The 27,564-nt window shown below is 34.2% G+C and overlaps 1 protein-coding gene and 1 long non-coding RNA gene across 2 annotated transcripts in view; one reads left to right on the forward strand and one right to left on the reverse strand.

Moving 5' to 3' along the window:
• LOC100645319 (two pore potassium channel protein sup-9) overlaps nt 1-27,564 on the reverse strand; it is a 163,458-nt gene that overhangs the window by 849 nt on the left and 135,045 nt on the right. The window contains exons 2-7 of the mRNA XM_048404866.1: nt 6,759-6,889; nt 5,733-6,086; nt 4,439-4,594; nt 3,657-3,832; nt 2,664-2,993; nt 1-1,092 (exon numbers count right to left, since the gene is read on the reverse strand). The exon at nt 1-1,092 is cut by the window's left edge and continues 849 nt beyond it. Coding sequence (XP_048260823.1) covers nt 781-1,092; nt 2,664-2,993; nt 3,657-3,832; nt 4,439-4,594; nt 5,733-5,859 — 1,101 coding nt within the window. The 5' untranslated portion in view covers nt 5,860-6,086; nt 6,759-6,889 and the 3' untranslated portion in view covers nt 1-780. The remainder of the gene's footprint in view (nt 1,093-2,663; nt 2,994-3,656; nt 3,833-4,438; nt 4,595-5,732; nt 6,087-6,758; nt 6,890-27,564) is intronic.
• On the forward strand, nt 1,057-2,776 carry LOC125384848. The gene is made up of 2 exons (XR_007223655.1): nt 1,057-1,457; nt 1,568-2,776. It is a non-coding gene; the product is annotated as an uncharacterized LOC125384848 (long non-coding RNA).

Raw genomic sequence — 27,564 nt, forward strand, 5'->3', positions numbered from 1 at the left:
TGTTTTGAAAGTTCGTAACGTTATTGATAATGGATATACATACATAGTTTGTATTATATTTCATGGAATCGGAAGAACACATTAATCACCATGAACTTCTGCCAAGTATTTCAATACTCAACTTCGACACTTCAAAGGCAAATACTTGATTCGAAAAATTAATATGGTTTCATTTTATAACAAGACGATACTGAATGCTAGTTGCAATATTAAATTTTAATTTTCCCATCAATGTACACAACACGATTTCGCAATCATTTATTCTCGTTTCTATCCAACTTTTTCATTGACGAAAAGTTGAATACTTGTAAAGTTTCGAAAGAAATTCATACTGAACAACTCGAATCCTATACTATTCTATATATGACGAAAAGTTATCGAAAGAAACGAGCCATGCGCGAAAGAAAATCTAATTGAAAAAGTATTATCTCTGAAAATACATTGCCTCTCAATTTTTTTCAATCTCCATTATCTACGATCCTTTCAAACAACTTGATATACCACAAAATACGATTCATCCAATAGCTAAACAGCTTAACTTTCCCCAATTCACCCTATATATGGTATGGTTCCCGCGATTTTTGAAACGGCGAGGCGGCGACACCGATCCCTAGGATTAAATTCGTTGAAGCGGTCACCGGTAAAAGCTCTTTCTTTCTCTCTATTTCATTCCCCCCCATATGATCTGTCCCCTTTTGTTGCACGAGGGAAAGAGTCTCAGACAGACACCCGTCGCGGCAGTTGTTGTTGAGATAACGTACTGACGGCGGTTGATGGTCGTCAGATGCTGGCTCGATGTTGATGCAACGGCGGCAGTTGCAACAACGGCGTCAACGGTGGCGGGTGTAGGTCACTGCGTATATTCAACGGCAGCTGCTGCATCGGCAGCAGATGTGAGATCTTACCGGGCGAGCGACGAACCGTGAACCGTGGTCTCCGCCGTTTCTTCTGAAAACCGCTGCAGCAGCAGCTGCAGACCGACGTCTCGTCGTCCAGCGATATCGTGTCACCGTGGTTGCCTACTTGGCCCGACAGTATCGAGCCGTTCGCCGTTATTACGTCGCCCTCCAGGCGCACTGCTCCTTGCGCAGCCTGCGTCATAACAATTTTCTTTTTTGTGTCTCTGTCATCATCCGGAATCGTTATGCCGCGAACACGTTCGGTTGTTGATCGGCGGTTTCTACCATCGAAACGTGTTCGCGTGGATTTCGACTGGGTCAGGTTTGTTTTTGGGAAGGGGAGGTTGAGAGAGTGGAATGAGGCATTTTGTTGGATGCTTTTCTTGTATTGATTTGGTATAGCTGGCGGGGTTCAAAGTACGCGGAGATTGGGTACCAACCCTTTGCGGTCCGGCGTCACGTGTAACCATTAAAACGTCATGTATTACTTGGTCGTTCGAAAATATCATGGATATATGGAAATATCATGGAAAATATCGTTCTTATTATGGATATGTCGTAAGTGGAGAAACGTTTGAACAAATACTGCTTTTAGTTGGATATTGAGTTAAGGAGAAACGCAGAAAGGGAAACTGAGAAATATAAATAAATATTCGTTCCTATAACAGGTTTCTTTCTTTCAATGAGACAATGGCAAATCTTATATGAGCCATTCGGAAGCCACAGTGATCAACTCCATAAATTGAAGTGCAGAGAAAAGTGGCGATGTTGCAAACAGTATTTTTTATATTTGTTTTGGAATTTGCTATTATTTATGGGAGTAAGAAATTTGTGTTTTGAGAATTGAACATTAATCGTAATGTAATTTGTCATAACGTATTTACATAATGAAATTGAGAAATTGATAAAAATTGAGTTAATAGGTTCTACTTTTGAGAGGTTGATACATATGTATATGTAATGATATTGAAATATTGTACGTAATTGTCTGTCTATAAGTTGTATAATTTGAAGTTATAGTTCAAACTACATTTTGTAACAGATATAGTTTGACTTCATTGAACTCAGATTATAAGCCTTGTTACGGCCGCGACTTAAGTAAACAAAATTTTAATCTGTTTCATTTTTGTATATTATGCTCTCGTCGTATATCGGGATTGTTCTTTTATGCAACCAAATTAAAAATTCAAGTTTTACCACATTTACTTTGCATCGAACGTTTAAAAGACAAAATAACATGTCTATTCTTTATAAACAACGAAAGAAAATTGCATTTTGTTTAATAAGGTATTACTTGACGAACACAGACCGCAGAGGGTTACTAAAATTTCCTTATCAAGGACATAAGAAGCAGATATTATACCGTGTCGATTTTAAATTACTAGATTTCATTCACATTGAACGTATCTTTCGCGTAACTTTGCATATAAAAGGATTAAGGAACACGTTCTTCCGTTTTATCGTATTTCAATTATTAATTTTGTGCTTCATGCAAAAATAACTATTTTTACACAGATTAATAAAGAGGAATGCAACAGAAAATAAATTATTTATTCATTTAAAAAAATATATATCGAGCTACTATTGGAAAGTGATCCGATGAATTTAATGATCAAAAGTAGGGAAAAAGAATCAATTAATCATTAAAAAGGTGTATCAGGTTATTATGAGAAAACGACGGAGATATTTTCCCGGGTCTAAAATATTTTCTAAAAGATCAATACTTTGATGGACGACGTAAAAGCTGGTGCGATGTTTCCTTACCTGTAGAGCCTCGGCCTCGTCTCGCCTTTCGTCCTCCGTATTCATTGTGACAAATCTCAGCACCAATAAATTGAGGGAGGCGGCGACGATGGCTAAGCCGAATAAAATGAATATCAAGGCGAACATCACGTACTCTGGCTTGTTGTTCAGCGCGTTATCCTTTTGTAGCGCGACCATGTCGCCGAAGCCAATGGTTGTCAGGGTGATGAAACAATAGTAGATGGAGTCGAAATATGACCACCCTTCGTACCGAGAGAATGCCGCGGCACCTCCCGCAATCGTTAAGCAAGATAAGGTCGTCACCACGCAGATAAGATTTATTTCTGAGGCCTGAAAATTACACAATTTTCGCTATTGCTTTACTCGTTCTCAGATAAACAGCCGTTTTAACTGCGTCGAAACGTTTCATAGTACTTTATTAATTTCGCTCTAATTGTAAGATACTCTTATCAGCAGCTTACGTTCGCAATAGTCTGATTTATTATTATGAAACTTTGTTGTTGCGAAGAAGAATATTTTATGATCGAATCAGATTGAATTTCTTTTTCTTGACTAAGTTATAATGAGCATTAAGATTGGCAGGAAACTATGTTTCGGTAATATCGATATTGATTTTATTATAGGTAATTGTATCGTAAAAGTATTCGACTGATACAATTAAATTAAATTTGTTCTTTTTTGAATAGAAAAAGAAAATTTTGTAGCGAGATAAATTGTAGTAACGAAACCTGCAAATTTCAGAAAACAATTGTATACTGATGAATTAAAAAATATATCTTGGAAAGTTTATGGGAAGTTAAAGTTATTTTGATATATACAATTTTATCGTAACATTAAACGATGGGCACCAATAGTAGAATTTTTCGTTTCTCAATGGAATATCACCCATTCCAGCATCTAAATTTTGAATCCAATGGCATCAGGCTGGAACGATCTTTTGTATCGATCGTTCGACATGAAGTATGCAAGAGCAGGTGGTGTTTATAGTTTTACCTGGACATCCTTACAGTTAAGAAGCTTCTTTACGTTCCGTATTACGACGGATGAGAATTTATTCAGACGCTCTCCTATGCTCTGGAACATTACGAGTCCTAACGGGATACCGACGATCGCGTAGAACATTGTGAACAGCTTGCCGCTAATGGTGTTCGGCGTCGAATGTCCGTAACCTAAAAATCAATGGATAAATACAGACAGTATAATTCAATAAATGTAATAAACAAATTTACTCGCCATATGTAGTAGTAAAAATGAAATATCAAACAGCAAATGTTTCAAACGAAGCACATTGTAATGGAACGAAATCAGAATACATTTGACGTTAATGAATATCCAATTTTTTGAAATATTTATTTTGACAGGGGACCTGATACAATTAACCATTTTTCTACAATATCGCTGATATTGGGAATATTTTTTGCGTGCAAATCAAAGCAATTTTTGTCGATGACGATGCATATTAAAATAGTTTCTATAATTTAATTCTTTATTTCTATTATTACTGTTTATTAATATTAATTGTATTATATATAGTATAACACATAGAAATGAAAATAAAAATGATTCTATGTTCCAGGGAACATATACCATACACTTTTAATAAATGATTGTTTTATATTTTAGTAGCGGAAGGGTTAATGATTCATTGCATGAAATAGTTGTTCGACGAGGATATGTTCTAAATCAGATAAGATTTTTGGAATGAATATATCAGGATACATCTATTAGCTCATTCTAGATAGTATTATAGAGAAATGTAATTAATTAAAACGTACCGATAGTGGTGAGGACCGTGATCGCATAATAAAACGCTCCGGCGAATTTCCACTGCTGACCAGCTTTATGAGGTTCTGTCTTCAGCACTACTGTTTCCATGATCTTGAAGTCGTCCTCGCTTATATTGTACTTGCGTATAACCATCTTTTCAATGTCTGTTAACAAAAGATGGAAAATATATATTTCTTCACGTTTTATTACGTGTTGCACTTTTTAATTGCATCAAGTTGTTGTTTTTATTAATACTTACATGTATATGTACATACATATTTCTCTCTAATATTCAATATTTTTTAATATAGTTATAGTTAGCTAGTAGATTACAGATTATAGTTATAATTATATACCTTAAACAAATTTTTTAATTATATTTCCATTAAAATTATAAGTTAGTTTGCAGATTTCCAAATTCGGAATTCGAGATTAACAGTATGAAATACGAGCAAATGACAGAGAAGCAATTAGGAAGTTTATTTTATTTATGTAAAGCGACGGAAAGTCGATACTTTAAATAAAATTACATTTTAAGCGTCTCATCTAATCTAAACTTCCTGAATGTAACAAAATCCAGTTTGAGGCATAAAACTTTAAAAAAAAAAACGCTACTTTCCTTTCATTTCCTAATGAGTCAAAGATTACAAATATTTAATAAAATTGAATTATAGTATTATTGCGTCAAAGCTTGCAATAACATAATTTAGATGTCATATCAATTATTCCACCAAGTTCATTGCTACAATTCCTAAGTCTACACATTGATAGATCATACAATTTTAAAACCGGACCGATTATCTCATTTATCTATAAAACATTTACGATAAATACGAATATAAAAATACAACTCAAAATATAAATTATATTACTTCGCATATTATGTAACTCATGGCGAACGTAGTTAATTAAACAATTCCAAAGAAGTAAATTTTAAATGCCTCGAACGATGAATATAGGAAATATAGGAATATATAATTATATAGGAATTATATATAGGAAACCTTTTATTTTGTTTCGTCATCCAATAATTAATAATCACCGTCATTATTCGATAAACAAAGCTTTTCAAGCTTTTCTTTTATTCATCGATATTATTAAAATTTCGCCAATAAAAGGATTCTAACATCGATGATTTTATCGAATTCACAGGATATTCCATAGAGAACAAATATTCCAGTAGAATAAATGTTCCAATAGAACAAATATTTCAATAGAAAAATATTCCAAATAGAAAACGTTTTTTATAAAAAGGTTCAATTGTCGTTTTCTTTAATCTGTATCTATCGACAAGAAATGTACCGTCCAATGCTTCCTTGCGTCGTTTCTCCGTCTCGGACTCGAGAACGTCGAAGATTGCAGCGCCGACGAGGAGATAGGTGAACGTGAAGACGATCAACGATAGGGTCCGGACGTTTTGCTTCTTCATTCTCTAGTGAGCCACATGCTCACTAGCAGGGCCCCGGCCCTAACTACTTGCATCGCTCAGTGGGGTACGATTTGGTGTGCCGGGCCCATGACGACCCCTTCTCCTTTCTGATGATGCTCGGGGGGCCCTTCTTCTCTTTACCGAGCGCTACAGACCCGGCACGTGACTCCTCTTCTTCAGGGTGTCTTCTTCCTTGCAGAGACTACCTTGTAGTCGCTTTCGTTCATCTAAAAAACGTGTTCATATCCCTATCAAATTGTTGTTCAAATTAACTGTAGTATTTTTGAGGAGATTCGAATAATATTCGAATCATTGTATGCATTGATATTCGAAGCATTGTCGTTGTATTTTTTCGCAATAAAATTAAAATATTCACCTTTCTTTTAATCTTAGTAAAAGATTAAATATACAATATTTAACTACTAATTTAATTTCACGGATTACATCATTTCATGGAACAGAAGTTCGTAAATCATTAGAAACGATTATTTCGAGATAACTTAAACCAAAGTAAAATTTTGTCAGGACAATTTTCTTCAGCGACGATAAAAATCAAATTTGTACAGTGATAGAACGATACGATAAGCGAGACGAATGGACACGCGAACAAGGAAAATAAGTCGAGGCAGAAAGGGAGTCTTTTTCGCATGAACTCCGGATATTCGTATTGGTAATGCAGTTCGAGGGCTACCGGAGGATCTCTTTTCAAACGTCCCCTGAACGTTGGTCGCGGTACGACGTTAGGGGTTCCGAAGATATAAAAAGGCATAATCGCGTCCTTGCCGCTAAAACGGGGTTCTTTTGAGAATCGTCCTTTTCTCCTTCGAGTGACTTCAACCGAGAGATATCCGTGAGGAGGCTAGGTCGAGCAAAAAATCTGCTGATGTAGAAGAACTCACCTGCAGCCTGTTCCGGGTTCTCTTTTACGTACGACAAAGGGTTGAGCAGAATGATATGGCAGTGCTTTCGCTGCTCCCACTGCCACGTTCCCTCCATTCCTCAGCTTAGCACCCAACGTTTTCAGTGCCGACTAAAACCGAGCAATTGAATTTTCATAAGTTTTTGCTCCTCGCTTCTTGAGAAGATTGGAATAACTGTTTCAGTTACAGATGTAACAGCATAAACTATTTAATATAAGGGCCGCACCAAAGAAAGTGATAAATCCATATTTGTTGATCTTTTAATTGGAGGTAAGATTTGAAATGGCTTGTTTAGAATACAATTATCATTGAAAAACAGAAAGGTTTAAACTTATCTGGTTCTAGAGAAACGTTCAAACGTTATTAAATCTTCTTTATTTATTATATAACGTAGATAGATCCCCTATCGTTCTGATTATATAATATGCAATAATTAGATTATGAAAAAATGTTATCTTACGTTCGTCTGTCTTTCAAGGAGAGAAATATTATTTTGAGATAAAAATTCAACAATAATGGAATAACCTTAAATACAGTTGCTTGTTTCATTTCCAACATTGTATTCGTCCTCGAAGAATTCTTTAATATTTGTGATTGTTTAATTGTTTCTAGAATAAAGGAATTAAATATTTCATGTTATTAAGTGTAAAACGAATGGCTCAAAGAGGGAAGCAGAAAAGTGCGCTCCTGTCGGACTTATCGCGATTATTTCTTTAAATGTCAAAGACTGTGGCCTAGATAGGAAATCGAGCAAGAATTACAAGTCGGTGCACCTTTAATCTGTTCCACGTTGGCCTTTCCTGCTCGGACCGCCGCGTTCTCTGCCCGCATCGGTTCCACGAACTCTCATCTTAATGGATATCGATTAACGACGTGAGAACGATACATCAAAGAATCATAACGCTGTCGTACAGGAAGTTAAGTAAGGATAAAAATAAACGCGTGTATTTTATGCGAAGAATAATGGCTGTGACCGTGCAATCTTAGAAAATTGCTATGATATAGGTGAATTGCTTTCAAGTAGTCAGACAGTAGTGTTTATGTTTGAGAGGATGCAATATAATTATATAACTTTTATTAATTAGTAATTTCATATTATTGTAGTAATTTCACGATTAATAATAGCATCAATATTAATTAAATTTTAATGGAGAATTTTCAAAAACGTGTTAAGCTGAAATTTATGAATTAATCTTGTAAGTGCAATAACCTTAAAGTTATTGGACTGTGAATTTTTCATTGTTCATTAAAAAAAAAAAGAAAAAAAAATGCATCTTGAATATAATCGGGCGACGTCGTCCATTTGCCAATGGATTTTGTAGGCTACCATGAATACATGAATAATACATATTCCTGCGTAACAGGAGTCCGGCGAGTACTCATTATTGTTCCCTCAGCCTATTAAATCTGGATTTACGCTAATGGTCCGCGCTTTGTGACGAGCACCATGTCACGTTTGTCAGCCACGATGAGCCACGTTTTACTTTGTGTCGACGCGCGTTTATCGGCAAAAGTCAACGCCGGACGTTCGCATAAACGTGGTCGCAGCATCATGTGCTGTTGTCACGTGTTTAATTATATTCCTCTTGTGCACACCGTGATCTGTCTCCTATCGTTCGAGTCTGGATATTTTACACTACGAGAGCGAAAGCGACGCTCATGGATAATTAACACGATTTTTATTTAATTTTACCATTATTCCGTTTGTGATAAAAATGAAAAGTTTAAAAATATTACTCTGAGATTATTTTGCTGTTAACAGCATTACGTTATTACTAAGTATAGAAAGACATTACTTTAGTTCTCCATTTTATACTTTACGTACTTTTCTTAGCAAAACGTATCTAAGTAGATATATCTTTATAAAAACACCATATACTATTAATTTTTTCCTCTTGAAAAATTTGTATGTTACAATTGATCACCAACTTTGGCATGCTTTTGAATTGAAATTTTTTTAAATCAAACTTTAGTTTGAAAAAGTAAATGATTATAAAGGTTTGTAAATTTATTTATACGGTAACGTGTCTATTCGTTTCTCAATTTTTAATCGATGGTAACGATATAAAAAACAATTTTCACATTATCAATCTTGTTGTATCGTCATCAGTGCAGTACAAAGGGTCGGAGCATCTGATGAAACGAAAATTGAACTAGGCAACGTACGAGCAAACTTCATCTATACGTCATGACTAAGATTTTCAATCTTGGCTCACAGTGTCTCTTCAGGAAAGTGCTGTAAAAGAGCCCTTGGGATCTAGAAGCTCTTGATTACGCCATTTAGGATACGACCAGAGCATTTTCAATAAGTCGACTTGCGTTTTATAGGAATCCTTTGTATTCATCCTGGTTGCTGTGCAATTTACATATATTTAAAATCTCCTTGATAAGAAATAATAAAGATATGAATGATAAATGTTAAAGAATATCAGAGAGGGTAGGAAGAATTAAGATAATACCATTACTTTTAGAACACAGATAAAAAGTTCATTTGGCAAATGAACTTTTCTGGTATTTTAATGACATCCTATTATAATCCTTAATTATCTGGACGCCAAACCGCATTGAGGGTATCAAGGGTTGAACTTAATCGAAGTTTATCAGAGTGAGCTTTTATCTGAAAGTATTTACTGTACACAGGAAACGGCTAAACGAGAATTTCACGAACAAGTACTTAGATAGAACTGCCGCGAAGTAACTCGAGTTAAAATAAATGAAACGCAAGATGCAATGGCGATCCTTTGTGTTTAAATCGAATCCACTTTCTTTTCGTGTAATTGGTGGATATGTATCTTTCACTACTGATAGCTACCTTTTCTTTACGTCTTTCTTGACGCTTTCGTCTGTTTTTATCCCTCCGTATCCTTCCGTAAACAGAATGTTGTTTACTTACAAGAAAAAAAGATCATAGTAATATTTAATTCAATTTAAAATCGGGGAATTAACAATTGTTATAAATAAATCACGTGATATTTTTCTAGTGATTTACTAATAACATACAATAATGAAATGACAGGCAGACAAATATCATCTTTTCAAAACGTGGACATAGGAACATGTAATTTTTGAGTTACATAATGTTGTAAGGTAACGTACTAGTTGGAAATTTCGCAAAAGAAAATAATGAATGAAAGAATATAATTTATTGTTCCATAGATTTAATCTAATTCTTATAGAAATTGTATACATTTATTTTTGATGTATTTTGAGAAAAACAACCAAAACAAAATTTTGATTTTCTTTTCGTACCTTCCTTTCTGAATTTTGTATTACTTATACTCGTGTTATCGGTAGTTCTAATTTTAACATTAATGCATCTGTATTTTATTTTTACAATAAAAATAAAAAAAGGAACAGTTAAGAAACATCCAGCATCAAGTATAAAATATTATATCTCATTTTCAGTATTATCGCTTTATATATTTATTTTTCAAATCAACTTGGAATACAAAGCCAACTTTCATCTTCGGCAGTTTCGATGGCACCAAGATTATTTGAAAAATTGATCTATTAATAAATGACTGACATTTTGAAATGTTTGACGCTCCGTTGTAAAACACGAGGACTTGCTGGTAAGATATATATATTTTTGGAAAGTGACTGGTGTGATTGTAAATTTTGTAACTGCATTCGAGGCTAACTACACGAAAGCCAAAAGCCTGGGACCATCTGGTTGGTAACTTCTAAGGTTAATTTTACAAGGACGATTCGTGATTGCTCGTATAATCCCACTGCTAGCTAATTCGTTCTCCTGACAGAATTTAGTCTGCTGAATTTCCGGTTAGTGGCACGAAATCTCGACTGCTTCATAAAATTTGCAACAGGGAACGGCAAGAGTACACAGAATTTCATTCTCTGGGTTTCTATCTTGTAGTAATACTAATTTCCGTGTCCATTCTATCTCGTCTAAAATTGGCCATTGACTTGGTTTTTCCTATTTTATTTTTTATTATTTTATTACCCTATGTTAGGTACTATGTTATTTGGTTTGATACGTAGTTAAAAATGCATTAAAGTCGACAACCTATTTAACAAGTTGCAAGGGTTATGAATGTTCAAAGCAAAAAAGGTTTGATTTCAAATTTATTTCGCATCCACGCTTAAAAGTTTCTATTGATATCCCTAGCATTAATAAAATTGGCAAGAAATTCGACAAAAATTTAATTGATGAAGTGATTCCAAAATTTTAGCTGATACCATACATATGTGTTATAAAAAATAGTTAATAGGTTGAAAATATTGCTATTGGCATCCTGAACTCTTCATTCTAACTATTATCTTGTACACTTTTCTTAGGAATAATTCCATCGGGTTTATTAGAAACTCTGATTGCTTGTTGTAATTTATTCGAGTTTCTGTCATCTTCGTTATTAAAGAACACCAGGGGACTGAAATTGAAACCTCGTTACCACTAATGAGTTGAATTTCGTGTCATATAACTAGGAATCAGTAGGAGAGCATGGAATAATGACCGGATTTACGACTATCGTTTACAATGCGACTACGATATCACAATCGTACAACTGACATTAACGTTAACACAACCGACCGTGCTGAAGTTAGTTTATAATCAGAGTTCCAGTTTTAACGTTAAGAGTGTATTATGCTGGCCGTCCCTGTAACTTCAAAATGAAAAGCGACACGTAACCACGACGACGACACTTTCTTCCGGAAACTTCGTTACAAGTTATAAGAAGTCCATTCCCAGCTGTTCTATGAAGCAAATTTAATACACCAAACATTTCGTCATAAATTCACTTTGCCAATTATAAATATTTATTAGTTTCAGTTTTCTGTTTTATTTATCTTATTTGATAGTTCATAATAGGCTGTCAATTTGATACATTGCTTGATACAATCGGACGATAGTTTCCTGTGTTATTTTGACTTTTACATTTAGAAGTTTTTTATATTTATAAATCTCTATTAATTACTATCTTAAAGCATATCTTCGTTATAGTATATAGGAATTATTATAGGAATGACATGTCAATAAATTTGAAAATGACTATACGTTTGAGCTATATAATTTTTAGCTATATATTTTAAATAATCCGTTCGAAAATAATCTTCAGTGAAGTTTACATTTTTATAATTAATCAAGTTTAAACCTTATAAACGGACGAAATGCTAAGCTGTAAAATTTTAGTGACGACTAGTACCGTGTGCTCGTTAGGAACTTTTAATATTATAGCATGTATCTCATTCGGTGGCATAAAAATTCAACTTGATTCGCAAAATGGAGGTAATCCAAATTATTTTCACTTTATGTCATGAAACATTACATAAAGTATAGGTTTCATGAAGCTATTTGCCTGCCGTTAACCAGTACATTAAAGTTAGCTACAAACGTTTCATTTTTATGTTACATTTCTTTTCTTTTTTAATTAATAAAGTTGTTTCATTAAGGGTAAAGTACTTTTATTTTATGTAGAAATAAATATTTAAAAATAATTTTTAAATAATATTAATTAATTTTAGTTAATTATTAAGTAATACAAATAAATAAATAATTTTATTCATTTAGAGTATATTAAAACATAATAATAATCAGTAAACAATGAAATTAAGAATATTAAATATTAAATGAATATTAAATAAAATATCTCACAGAAATCCCTTTGTCACCTTTGTTTAAGCGTTCCAATAACTTCTTTTAGGCCATTATTTCCATTATAGATCAGTTTTTCGTACTAGTTTATTACCAATATTACGATAGCTGTTACCATTTTTTTCGGAACTTTTATGCAACAGCTTCTTTCTTTCTATTTCGTATTTTTGTGATGATTACTGAAACTGATCGAATTTCGAGCGTATTTCTATATTCTCTTTTTCGATAAATGTTTGAAGCTCGTCTTTTTTTCTTTCTTTTCCAATATTTTTCTATTCGCGTATCTTCCTGTGTTTCGACGAGTTTCAGATAAAATCATCGCATTATAAAGATCTTTCTTTCTCGTTTTATTATCAAACTACGAGGAACGGTTATTTTCATTTCGTTTTATCTTCGACATCATTCTCCTTCATTTCCTATCGCCTATCTCATCTCTCGTTTAATTTTCCTACTTCAAAACTTCGCTTCTTCGTCTCAATGAACGCTGCTAGGTGTTGCTCAGTTTGAACATTCAACAGCCTATTGTTTTCCATGAATTTTTATTCCTTCGCTTCCGTTTAATTTTCTATGTCCTCCGTTAAAAACAATTTTATTTTATTTTATTTTTTTTTTTTTTTTTTTTTTTTTGTAGACGAGTCGCTTCATCGCCCGTTGCACAAAACATCACGCTACTCCCATTATCGAACAAATATCTTTTTAATAAAATATATCGATATGTAAAAAGTCTGTAGATGTACTTTTCTATTTTTTTAAATTAAATCTCATTTATTTCATCTCATCCATACGAATTATCGTTTGGATCAATTGTTTCCCACCGGTTTTCACGAGTAACTAGAAATATTTCCGTGTTCTCATACCTTTATTTCGCTTTTTACATCGCTTTTCCAACGTTTACTCGTTATTTCATTTCATCGCAGATGATAGGCTGTCCTTCTTCGATAAACGCGATGTATTTTTTCGTCGCTACTTCTTCGGATATACTTTGCTTCTCCATTTTTTCCGCTTCGTTTCCGTTTGTCTGTTTCCTCCTACAGCGTTTCATATTTCTTCGTCGTCTCGTTTCCCTTCCGCTTATCCTGCTTATTTCGTTTCCCGTCTCCCGTTTCTCTGTCCTGGCCGAAATTACCCTGGCCTCGGGTAAATGCAGGAGAGCTTTGAAAATCCGCTACCAAGGGAATTTGCAATGGTAAGCGATCGCGTGACTTAAGATTAGGATCTTTGTCTTACCGTCTCCATTTTTTTCTTTTTCCTCTCCCTTTCTCTTCTTCGTTTTACCGTTTAATTCGTGTTTTTACTTCCCTCTGACTTTCTTTTCCTCTTTTGACGATTTTCCACTCGTTCGGATGAAACCAGCAGTTACTTGCAATTGAGCAGTTACTTGTAGCAGTTGAGACTTATTCGGCCAGGGGATTCATCGTCATGAATTTTATAATACGGCTAACGAAATAGCGATGAAGGAATTAAGAAAGTCTGTCTGTCTCATCTTTTGTAGCAGAGAATCAATCTCTGATCACTTTACGAGGGAGTAGAACCACCAGAGTGATTGAAATAAACCAATTTGTAATTTCTCCATGGAAATTTCGTAAATTCACGATGGTATATTTTTGTTTAAAATAATAGCAAATTGTCACTCTAAATTATTTTTAAGATATAAAATATCATTCAAAAAATGTAAAATGAAAATATCTGGTATTTTTAGTATTAACATTAACTAATTAATTTTCCGAATAATTATATTTGATTCATGCTGTCTAAGATACATGGCAAAATAATAGAGCCATTTTAGAAGATCGTACTTTTAAAAGTTTGTTGAAAGTTAGAGGAACGAAATTTCGATAATATATTATTCAACATTTATTTAACATTTAAAATCATCCAAAATTCAATTCCATTTGATTCGTCCGATTGAAACACTTATCACTCCACGCGTAAGCTCATTCATGTTAAATATATATTCATGCTTGTTCATTCATACCGTATGGCACTCGCATTTCCCTGCGCTACGTAATATTTATGTAATGGTAACGGTTACGTTTCTCGTACTTCACTGAAACATACTTCCATTAGTTCGTCTCCTGGAACGCATGATTTGTAATACATTGCTACGATCTGGTGCAACTGCTGTGTCCCTTATTCTGGGGAAAAAATCGAGAAACAAAAGAAATGTTATTTGACGGAACTTTTTTAAATTTTGTCGGAAAAATTACCCTTTAAAACCATTCCTGTTTTATTTTTAATTGTCGAATTATTAACGATTTTTAAGATATCCATGCATTTTTTTAACCTTCAACATTACCTATCTGCAATATCGTACTTGAATTGGTCATTAATGAAAGGTAAATGTACTTACTTTTTTTTAAAGTTGCTCTTGAGTTTTAGTATATTTTCCTTAAAATTTCTTTCTAGTATCAGTAATTGAGTAGAAAAGGAATGTTTGCCGCAATCACAAAAATTCAGAGCAAACATTTAGAAAAGATAACGAGAAATTTATCTCGCTTTGTGCGTTGGCAAATAAAAATTCAAATATTTATGTTACAACCTAATAATATTGTTATAATAGTATTTATATAATAAATAAGTACTGCACGAGTAACAAGTTCAACGCTTTCGAATCATCGCGACATCGTTTCAGAACAATAGTATCAGTTTCGCCTTTTTTTCGGTTCCGAGGTTTGTGACTTTTCAAAGAACCGGCTTAATCCGAGATTCGAAGCACGGATTCGCCGTCGAACATTCTTGTTTTTTTTGATTTTTTGAAAAAAGGACGAGCAAAAACACACTTTTTACTTGGATGAAATACAGAATGGAATACGGATTGAAATAAAAAAGCTAAAAAATATATGGAAGTACGATGAACCTATGCTTCATCCTCGACAATTGGTGAGATGAGTTTAGGCAATTTCGAGAGCGACGAACTCTAGCTAGGAAAATCAAATCGTTTCCCTCCGCGGTTTAAATTAACGCTCGAGCCTAGATTGGCCTCTCCATGTCTTATTGAATTTCGGATAAATTGCTTTTATAGCTCTCATCCACGGCCTGTTTCTCTTTCCCTTTTTTTTTCTTCGGGCGAATTCGTCTCTGTCGTTACCTTTCTTCCGGTAGATGTGTGGAAAGATGTGGCAGCCCTTATTTCTCCGGTCGAATTGCCATGGAAATTTCGCGGTCGCGTAAATCAATCCAACGATCGCGATTGCTATCAGAGGAACGATTTTTCACCTCGACAAAGGGGAAAGCGATCGGAATCTTGGGACGTTAATACGCGGGACGTATAAATAATGAAAATACAAGGGGAATCGATGAATCTAGTAGATGTCCTCCGGATACTGTTTTTATTGATTACGTTATACATTATTTTTATTGATTTTAGAAATGGTAAATTATGAAAATGTTACGAGTATCATTTCTAGGCAGAAATAATTAACGAACGAATTGATACATTCTAAGTGAAAGATTATTACTAATTTTCACCAATAGAGCATTTGTATTTTTTTCCATGGAATCTTATCATTTTTTTATACCTAACATTCTATAATTAGCATATATATAAATGGTCTGTTCCAGTGTCTAACGCTTATATATATATACTAATTTTTATTTAACAACCAAGGATTAAATCCATTTTGATTTAAAATTATTTTAATACTTTCAAAATTTGTTCATCGAGGATTAACCTAAAACAATTTTAGTTCAATACTGTTACTTCCTATCAAATCCGAGAGCTACTTAAATTGCATATCTACATTTTATCGCTAAACGGAAATTGAAAGTATATGGTAACGAGCACAAAAAGCGATACAAATATTATATATGATAATAATAATCGGGATACACGTATCTACTGCAGAAAACATCGGTTGATCGTTTCATTTGCATACTTTTTGCTTTCGTTTGATACGATTTAATTTAGTCGCTAGTATTACAATTAGTGGTAGATGGGTTTTTCGTCGGTGCTATTTCGGAGAAACGAAAAGGGATACGTAGACAGCAGTGAATGCTTCGTAGAATCGAATGACCGTATTACGGTGTGCACAAGTTGTAGCGCATATCGTAAATCTGTCTGTTTGGAGAAGTGCTATTACGACGCGTGAAAATCTGCGTATAACACGTTTTTCAAGCACAGAATTTCTATTATCTATGCGCCAGATGTTTCGTACGTTTGTCACTTGAAATTACTACCTTTCATTGCGTTTAATACGACGAAGACCGTAAAATTGATTGCATTGGTTCATTTAGATTTAGATCGTAAAATTCGAGGAAGAGAGTTAAAATATCAGAAAGGAGAAACTTTGACAAATTGAATTTTCTTTAGATATTTTAAATCTTAGACAAATATTATATCGTGTTTATTTTTGATCAAAGAGACGAAGAAGTTTGAAAATATTTGTAATTCGTTTGGCAGACAATACGGTCAAACATTTATCGACAAAATACTTTGAAATTTCGCGATCTATAAAGAAGAGAAAATGTGATTTTACCGTATTTTCTGATCTATAAAAAATTGACTTGTTTCATCCGCCAATTAGAATTACAAAGAGTAGGTGTGGGAAAAAGCGAAAATTTTATTAAATAGAAATATAACATTCACAATTATAAATCTATTTTAAAGCGAAATTGCATGAATATCGAAACTGTAGCTCGTTTCCTTCTATTCGAGTGGTCTAGCGTCACAACCTTAGTTGGGCAGCTAGTTTAATGGGTCCAATTATTACGTTGCCGCATCATTCAATAATATTGGTTATTAATTCTTTGATTGTGCCCTCCGGGAACTTGTTTCTTCCCGATAGTTATTAGTTCCACTGAATTAGCGATAACAATGAACTGCAACGCCAATTGAAGGATAAATCGATCTTTTAATTCTTCGGTGCTGTTAGATAAATAACTACCGATTTTTTTTACATAGAAAGACAATTGCGATAAAAGTGGCATAGCTAGATACAAATAACAACTATGTTAAAATAAAATAAGTAACGAATTATCTACGTTAACTAAAAAGTATTGGTATTCTCAAATAACTAAGTGCATAATTTACTGTTACTAATATTTAACAAGAATACGATTTACTATCAGCATTGTTTTCATTTGTTCTTTCGTAAGGTAAATAACAGAGTTTGCTGAATTTTCTTCGATACCGTCTACTGTCTGCGCATAATCGGCTTATACTACTTGTTCAGCAGACACGGACAGACGGAAGGATCGCGCGTGCATCAGAAGTACTATATACTTCGTATACATACAGTTGTTACATTATCTGACAGCAGCAGATTGCTGGTCGACCGAGTATAAATTATAATTTCTCCCGAGTTTCTGTTAATCTGTCAAATAAGTCGAGCGGAAGCATCACCGTTTTAGAATATTCGTTATATTACGCACTTTCTTACAATTTTCGTTTATTTCATATACAGCCGTTCATTTTACTGATAATAATTGAAATTAATATTTACATTTTTTCTGTAGACGAGCCGTGTTTAATAAAACTTCATTGATCTCCATTTCCACTGCCTGTTCTCATATCTTTGTCTCCGCCTGTACATTTCTGAAGAAAAGAGATGAACAAGTTATTCCTTGATTGGATAGATTTTATAGATTTTAAGACCAGCGACGCTCGATGCTTGCTTTTAAAATAAACGAATCTATTACCCAACCTAATATCTGGAAATTGTCTCCAATCAAGCTAAAGGAAGAGAGAGAAGTAACTTTCACCGAAATCAATTTCAGTTGCTCGAACGTGCACTGTCGAGTTGAAATAGTGACAGAAACGGCTGATGAACAGCACGGTATTATGCGAACGCAGTCGCGTCAACTCAACGCGAGACGATCGAGATGGATGGTAGCTTATGAGGGTCGACCGTATTTTACGTGCCCACTTCGCCGCAGAATTGCAACGCGAATCGTTCTTACCGGCTCAGCGTAACTGTCGCGTGAATCCGACTAGTATAGAATACGTCGCTTCTCCAGCTCTCTAATTGCAAAACGTCTGTTTTCAGTAAGTAATCTCCTCTCAATGATACGTTTAGTTTGTTTAAAACAGTCGAGAAACTCGAGAGGACTATGCTATTGTGAATGGCTTAACATTATACTTAGGATAATTATAATACTTTCCCACAAATACGTATTTTATGCTTGTAATACAGTGTAGTTTGGAATAAAATAATGAGAGCTTGTATCATGGAAATTTTATCGTCTTAACGGAACTTTTAACAATCGTGCGTAAAATGAGGAAAAATAAAATGTTAAATTTTGCGAAGAAGCTACTTATTGAACTATCGATTTGTTGCACAATACATGTTGTTTCGAGATAGTTATGAAACAGCTTAATAGTTTCCAAATTTTTTAATGGAAACAAGAAAGCAAATGTCTGAAGTATCGATCACGATGTTTGTTTTAACAAGATGATAACGTAGCGTAGAAGTCCGATATCCATTCTCAAAATAGAAAAGAAAATTCAACTAGTGCGCACAGTTTGTTTTATTTAATCGAATGTAAATGAGAGTTTATTAAGACTCTTACTCTTCCCTTTCTCATTCATTGGGCACAGTTTGTGGAACGTGACTAATGGAACGAGACTAAATGAGATGAAATTCGCATTCCACCATGGATTTTCCTTTATGGCCGTTTCGCTAGATACGTTCGCTACACGTTGACGCATTTCTAGGTGCAAGAATAGAGAAAGGTTGCTCCTCTTTCCCTTTTTCGATTCAATTACATTAGACGATGCCAAGGATCTTTCTGCCACTGGAATCCTAGAACATTGCCATTCCTTCCTCATACACATGTGCAAGAGAATAAGCAATGTCACTTGTTTTTTCATTTCATTTCTTTGCACTTTGATAATGGGGATAAATGAAACATGCTGTAAACCACTTGCACAGTATAGTTCCATCTGCTGCTATTAATCCATTAAAGACTATTTTATTTATAATCTTTCTTATATTTTATTTATAACACAATATGTTAATATCTTTCTTAACACGTCAATTTACATTAATTTTTCTTTTAATATTACTTTTAATACTGATATAATAGTAAGATAGGGCCTGAAATATTTGTATTATTTACGGATTTACGCATGACAACGCTTTGTTCTTAATGGCTTGAAACGCTCGCGTTTCCACTGACGCACGATCGTTTAATCGCAAAAATGGTTATACCGCGGAATGACAAATTTTATAAAAAACATTCTATTTATCGAGGTAAATTAATTTCATCTGAAACCTGATATTAACCAAGCATCGTGACAGGGAATCTACTTATTCAACGAATAAATATCAGGTTCGATTAAAAGAGTCGATATTAATGCGTTATACGTAAAAAGGTCTAGCGAAAATATCGAACATTTCTCCTTCTTCTTTTTTTTCCCCTCTCAATCGCTAAACAGAGGGGAAAAAGCGTGCATATGAAGGACACTCGAGGACAGACAACGTTAATGACTCGAGCAGCCTGTCCGAAATAAAATTGCTCTCTCGAGCTTTGGCTCGTTATAAAAACACGGTGAAGTGGTGTCTAAACGTTTGGAAATTTTATATATCACTCGTCGCATTTCCGTGTGGGACAATTTTTGTCGCGGGGGTGAAAGCTTAAGAGAGAAAGACGAAGAGGAAAGGATAACTAACCTCGTCCAGCCGGTTGAAAGCACTTCGAACCCTCACTGCTCTAACGATTAATGGTCAGACAGTATAAAAAGCTTTCGAGTTTTTAGTGTCTGTTACTTTCTCCCTGTTACTACACCTTCCTTCCCCACCTCGTGTGTTCGTCCACCATATGTTCTTCGCTTTTTTCCAAGATCGAATTACGGGAGCGATTGCGACGAAGTATAAAAAGAGCGAAAGTTCGGTAGGAGATCCAGGTTGAGATGGGATTAGACTTCGTTACCTGCTGACGGTGAATTGCTTGATGTTCGAGTCAGTTTAATGCACTTTCGCGAGGGAAGGGTTAATTGGAGAGGTAAAAATGAAATATGTATAAAGCGATACGCGTTTATAGATCGTTTTAACGGCAAAGATAATTTTTCGTGGATTAATGAGGAGAATTTCAGCGACCGAATGATATTTTTAATTATAAAGATTGAAATAATTGTGAAATCTTTAAAAAATCGACACAAAATTCGGATCGAAGAATATTAGATATTTCTATCCGTTCACAGGATTATTCAATCGTGCTCGTTCTAGGTTTATTTTTTAGTTTTATTAAATATTGTACCGGATATAATTTCGTGTATTTGCGAACTGTGATAAAAATAGGAATTAATGTACGAATCTATTTAATGCGTTCTCATGCGAAGAGGGTTCATTGGAGAGTTAAAAATGTGAAATACTACTCGATCTGATTGCGGGATTTATTACGGGTTAGAATAATTTTACTGAAATCATCGAATTTCTAATAATTGGACAAATTTGTAGTAAAAAGATATTCGTTATTTTCATTCGCTTCTGACGTCACTTATTTAGATTCGTTAATAATTAAATTTTTAATATTATTAAACGTCGCATCGAATATAATTCCATTTATATATTTCTCTGCTAATTAAATGTATATTAAAAATATAATAAAAATAGGATTAAGGGCAAGACTAAAAATTATTAAACGTAGACTCGATAATCATATTTTGTAGTAAGAACTTGTACTTGTCGTTTTGGAGATTAGCAAGATTTCCAGCCAAAATCGGGCCAAAGATAAGGAGAGAATTACTGTTTGGATCTTTGGAATGATTCCAAGATAGTGGATATTACTCGGTGCATATAGTAACAGAGGAATCGGTAGAAGCCACTTGTTAATTACTTCGCATGCATTTGAAAACACCGACTTAATCCCCAAAAGAATATAATCGGTGCCAAGGCCCATTTCCATGAAACCGCTTCGCCTGGGAGACGAGCAATTAATTAATGTAAAAGAGAGTGGCTCAACGGAGCCAGTAACAGCCGCGTTTTAAATATGACAGCCTCGTGTTTCTTTGAAATTGTTTCTAATGTTTTGCATTTCGTATATCTAGAGATCACACGAATAATTTTCAATATCGATTTTAGTTGATTTTAAATAACGTTAGTGTTCGAATAACACACACATTGGTATTACTTATTATTTTTTAAATGTGTTATTAGTGAAATTAGTAGAATGATAACTTTAACGTAAGTTTGTCTCTTGCTGGAAAATAAATTTCTCTTCTGTTTATTTTGATTGAATACAAAATGTTTTTCATATGGGAGTTCGATTATTATAAATAGTTGCAATCACGTTCTTATCATCTTTAAAGCTTGTTTCGTGTTTTTCCGAAATTTCAATGATTGAAATTGCCCCGATGGTTTTTCTTCGAACGCATTCGACTCGAACAATAGTGGTAATGTACTAAACGTATTACGCCCGAAACGTACATAGGTGTGTAACATTTTCATCGACGAGCACGAAACACATTTTTCGAAGCACGATATACGTTTCTAATAGAAACTGTTGTATATTATATAAATCTTTTACAATATAACAGTGCCGCATTGCAGTACATGTAGCATCGATGTCGTAACGTCAAATATTTTCTATCAAATGATATCTACGTTTCCTTATTTTTCTTTTTTTAGTTTATTAAATAAATGTGAGGATCGTATATCCAATGCCAAAAATATCAAATCTGTAACAGCTGTATTCTGATCATTTTTATAAATCTATGACAATGAAACTCCTTAGTCGTTCGAGTCGTATGAAAATTGTTTCGGTTTGACATACGACGTTCTGAAGAAATTGCACACAGATAAGATATAATTAGTAGAAATAAAATATCATAGGCATTAACTTAATTGATCCTAAAACTCTAAAATTAGAAATCCACAAAAACTCTCAGCTATACCTTAGACTCGCAAACTTACTTTTTTTTACTCAGCATCTGACTAAAAAACTAAAAAACACGAAACCCGAGGAACCACCACAAATATCTATCTTAAACTCCGTGAAAGATTAGAATCTAAAATAATTCGAGACTGTTTCTAGATAAACTTTCGGTTAGATGTCTGCAAATTCGTAAACAAAAAGATTGTTGGAACTTTGAATATCAAGTCTCTTCGACGCGTAAGTTTGGCGCATATGAAATTTCGTTTCTATAAATAGCAATTCATCTACATGCAGTTCCCTCAAGCGCAAAATTATCCAACGAATACCTTCGATATCTTATCCAGATTGCTCTGTTCCGTCACGGCTGTTACTCGCGTTCATTTCAATGGCGGCTGTTATAATCGTCTCCGCTGCCTAATCTAACGTTGAAGTTGGAATATCGCGATGCGATGCGACGATATGCGAGTGCAACAAGTCTTCCCATTAATAAGCAGCCACGCCACCCCCGACAACGTGCGAGCGAAGTTGGTCACGCCAGCAGCCGGCTGTCTAGAATGGTGAACTGTGCGGGTTTGGAAGGGTGGGAAAGGGGGGTGAGGAATGTATGGGACGAAGGATAGAGAAGGATAGAACACAGTGTAGTCACGCCGGTGCCGTGAGTGACTGGACAGAAGAGTGGGGCAGAAATTGCGACGAGTTGTTGCCTGAAATGAGAACGAGGGATGCAACAGGGACGTAAGAGACACGCGTTGTCTTCGCGTATCTTCCATACGGCTGCATCCAATCACGAGAAAACGGCTACTCTTGGTCTGCGGTGTTTCCACTGTACTCTTTCCTATGTTTTTTCTTCTACCTTCTCGTTTCTCCTCCGCTGCTTCCTTTTGTTATCCGCTTTTCCCGTTCTCTTTCGCTTCGTTCTTTGCTTTTTATTCTTGGAAATTTCATTTAATCACGAGTGATAAACGATTGAATTCTTATCCCGGGCTTTTATCCACGAGCGAGAAAAAATTTAGCAAACGCGTGCTTTCACGTTGTTAATGGCATATTAAAGGTGAGGTTTTAGCGAAAACTTTTGAGATCAACCTTTTCATTAAATGTAGACGTACAAAAACGTTCAATTGTTTTTAGCAAATGTTCCAGTCATTTTTTAGGGAGCGCAGTATGTAAGTTTTCCTAGTCAAAATATATATTAAGAGGGGGTAGGGGGATTGACAATAGGATTACAAAGATTTAGCGCGCGTATACTTATTTTTTACGATTATTATTATTTCAATACAATTATTGATTATTAACGTGTACAGATGTATTTGCTGTATTCAGAAAAGATCGAAATTTTCTGCAATTTTAATTTTTGTGATATCGGGATGAGGATCTTTTTTAAATATTATTATTGTGTTCCTTCGATATTTCCAGATGTGTATCTCAAGAAGGATTCTCCAGGATTTATCGGTATTGCGGATAAACGACAAATTCTAGATTGCAACAACGCGATAACGATGGTCTCTAAAGTTCTGGAAACTGGGACTTTTATCAAAATGTTCTGATCAGATCATAAATCACAGAAATTTTATAAGTTTCCAAGTGAGAAAGAGGGTAAAAAGGACCAAGTTCGTAATGTTATTTTGTAATTTCATGTGAAACTTCTGGAAGAAATACAGCGAAAATTATGAAACGACCTATAATTAAGTAATCCACTTGCGTTTGATTTATTCACAGGAAACTCTGAAATCTTTAACGATTTGGCATTCCAGTTCTTAAAAAGAACAATTGTATCGCGTTCGGTGGGAAAGATTGTTGCGGTAGCCAACTTGTTAAGGATGAACGAAGACGTTCAGATTAGGAACGTAGCAAGTTCGCTGGAATAGCTGGTTGGTAAAATAAACGCAGTGTAGAAAATGTGTTTCGTCTTAATAACGCAACGCCTGAGTCCGAGAATACCGCTGAGAAAGATTTCGTCTTCGGCGAGTAGCTTTGAAACAAAAGCAATTCTCCGGTGTTTCTTTCTTTTTTCTCTCTTTCTCTCTCCCTCGCTCTCTGCGTAATTTCGTTTCTGTCCGATTTCAGAACGAGGTAAAGGTAAACTGCTTCAAGTTAAATGGAGATGTTAAGATTGGAACAGCTGTAACAGGTAAAAAGAACGCAGAGCAAAAGCGTGCCTTTTGTTTTAATAACTTCGACGACTTCGCGAGTCGGAAACGCTTTGTTCGAATTTTCCCCCACCAGTAGATAAGTAATCGAAAGGGTTTGAAAATTATTTTCATTCAATGTTTTCTTTCTCTTTCCGTTGCCTGTCTGAGAATGATCGCAGTAAATGTTTTGACGATAATTACAGCAAGTTGAATAATTAGCGACAATTGTTTATTGCTCTTTTCGTTATAAAGACAAACTGAACTTTCTTTGCGTAATAATTTACCAACTGATAATATTAGTCAATTGAAAAGTTACGAGTTACAGGTCGTAGACGTCTTTCTTTACAAATTTACAAGTTTACATTGAATACGATTACCAGCTGACTTGTAATTTATAAAATTTACATTTACTACTTCGTTTATTTTATCAAGGAACTTGTTGCTATTATGCAAAAGCATAGATGTCAGCGTAGATAACTTGTAACTGTGACTTGTAAAATTTCACTAGAGTAATTTTGCCATATTATCATAGGACGACGTTAAAGCGCGTGTAAGATTAGATTTCATTCACGACAAGCTTTCAAATATAATGATAAAATTTATCATTTTATTTGTACAAAATTTATCGCGTATTATCTTCTATTAAATATTCTGTTAAATGAAGTAAATATTACAAATGATCACGATAAACTCCCAATGAGAATGTTCGAATCGAAAGGTGAAGTTAATTTTTCTTCCGATTTGTTCGTGCGTCCATTGAGAGAAACGAATCCCATACATATGTACCGAACGTTTTGTTCGACTTTCACGGAGATCTTTTCCAGGGTTGAAACATCTGTTGGCTATCGCGCGCGCTTTCCACGTGTCAGCTACCATGGTGCGGAATGTATTTTCCATGGAGCTACAACGAAACTCGTCGTAGAAGTTGTATCAAATTGAGATCAAACATCTCACCTATCTTCTAATTACTAACGAACGTATTGTGTTTTACATTTAATTTTTAATTTGGTTAGCCTTTAACAACATTGTCAAGAAGAAAGATTTCTATCGAAACAGCTGTCTAACTTTATTGATTAAAAGTTGAATGTGAAAGTGAAGTTAAACATCAGAATTATCAGAGAACTTATCAGAGATACCTATATATTTATGATGTTGAAAATATTCGTTACATATCATTAACGATATAAAGTGGTTCGTTTATATAAATTACTTTAGTAAAAAATCATTACACACAAGTATTTGACAATGTAAGTTTTATACCTACGACGAATGAAAACGTGAACGATCTTATTGATGTAATTTTAAGAAAATTATTCAGTTAGACTTCGTTCCTTGAAATTTCTATTTAAAGCATTTACAAATAGCCCAAAGAACATACCTCTATCCTGCGGGGTTTGCGAGAGCTAGTTAATTAGAATGCTTTCCTCTTATGAATGATTAGTCAGGTTGCACCAATAACGAGCATTTTATGTTGCCAAGCGTGGTAATAAATTTCCATAATACCTAAAGAAGTGGTCGAAGTATTACCCATAGACTCACTCTACGATGTAAAGTTTCAATTCAGACACAGTTATTTCGAAACACGCTAGTACTTTCAAGTTTTAGAAACTTCGTAAATTTTTTCCTTTTCTTACAAGAATTTACGCAATCTCTTTGTCGTACAATTTTTATTACATCTAAAAAAAATATCGCGTACACACGCATAAAAGATGCTGAAATATCTTATCTTCTCATACTAAGAAATTTGCAGTGGCACGATATTTATGATCGTGAACGTAAGTTTGCACAACGATGGTAAATATAATGTATTGTACATAGCGTTCGGACTTAATTTTGAGATAGTAAAATTCTTTCATATTTAGAAAAATTAAACGATTTTAGAAAAGAAGGAATAAATCGTGAAAGATACAGGGAACATCTGTAACTGTGCAAAGAAATGTTTTTAGAAGCAATATCCGCTGCTCTGTAGCGTGTAGGGATTTCTATATGTCTCCGAAGAGAGTTCTGAATATAGGTATTGTATATAGTTTCTCGAGCGAAACACTTGAGAAATGTGTGACGCTGGGACACATATGTCGCTGTTTATTGTCGTAATATCGATGTTGAATAGTCGCCAAGAAGAAGCAACTCGATGTATCCACAATCGATTTATGTTTTCTTTGTTAAGACCACCAATTCCCTAGTTCTCAAGCTATTTTTTTTTTACAACTTTTATACAACTTTTGAAAGAAACGTCGTTAGGGATTTACAAAATCGAAAATGCATTTCACGTGTATTATTAATACGTGATCATTCAAGTTTTTATATAAAATCTATAAAAATCGTTTATAACGAGAAATTACTCTATTTTAATTTTTCATAGAATTTAATATAAAATATACATATATTTCTTATATTATTCATTTCATATATTCAGCTTCTATAGTTCTACAAATTTCAACTAAAATTAGAAATTTTTAATTTTAGAAACAGAATATTTTTTGTATCGCTTATTTATTTTTTTATCTTAACGTTCGTAGTTCTATCAATTCCAATAAAAATGTTCCATCGTCAAATAAACCATTTTCAAAACTTTTACCAAAAATCGAGCACCTAATTCGATATCTTAGTGTTATGTAATCCTCTTCATCTATATGCAAATTTACTTTATCCACTACGTATATGATATAATATAACACAATCCTGTATCAACACCAGGATACAAAAACGTTAGTCTTAATCGTGAAACTTTCAGCAACTCGAAGGTTGATCGAAGGTTCGTGCTATGTGCATACGTCTTTCAGGATTCAGACGATCCTCTGGACGTGTCCTTGATGTTCTGCAAGCATTCACCCTCGTCATAGATACTCGGCGACGATGTAATTACAAGACTTACCGGCGCTGGGCGTTTGTTGGTGCTCGATAAAACAGACCTTGGCTATGTTACACCAATATGAACGACACTAACACCTATACGGGGTGATCCACGAAGCAATGTGTGCACAGCATACAGGTTTCCACCTTGGTGATACTAGAAATCTCTTGACAATGAAACGTAAATTTCACTTAATACAGTGCCTGCTTAATCCCGTGTTTTCCCTAGTTATGTTAATGTACACAAAGTTTTCATTAAAACGTTATATTACGCAATTCTAAAAAACTTAACGAGATCCACTTATTTCGAATCGTTCCTTCATTTCAAAAGAAATCCTTGCAGTGTCTTACAAATTTATTCCACAGAAACTAACCTTTC

This window comes from Bombus terrestris, chromosome 4, assembly GCF_910591885.1.
Source record: "Bombus terrestris chromosome 4, iyBomTerr1.2, whole genome shotgun sequence".
Lineage (NCBI taxonomy): Eukaryota > Metazoa > Arthropoda > Insecta > Hymenoptera > Apidae > Bombus > Bombus terrestris.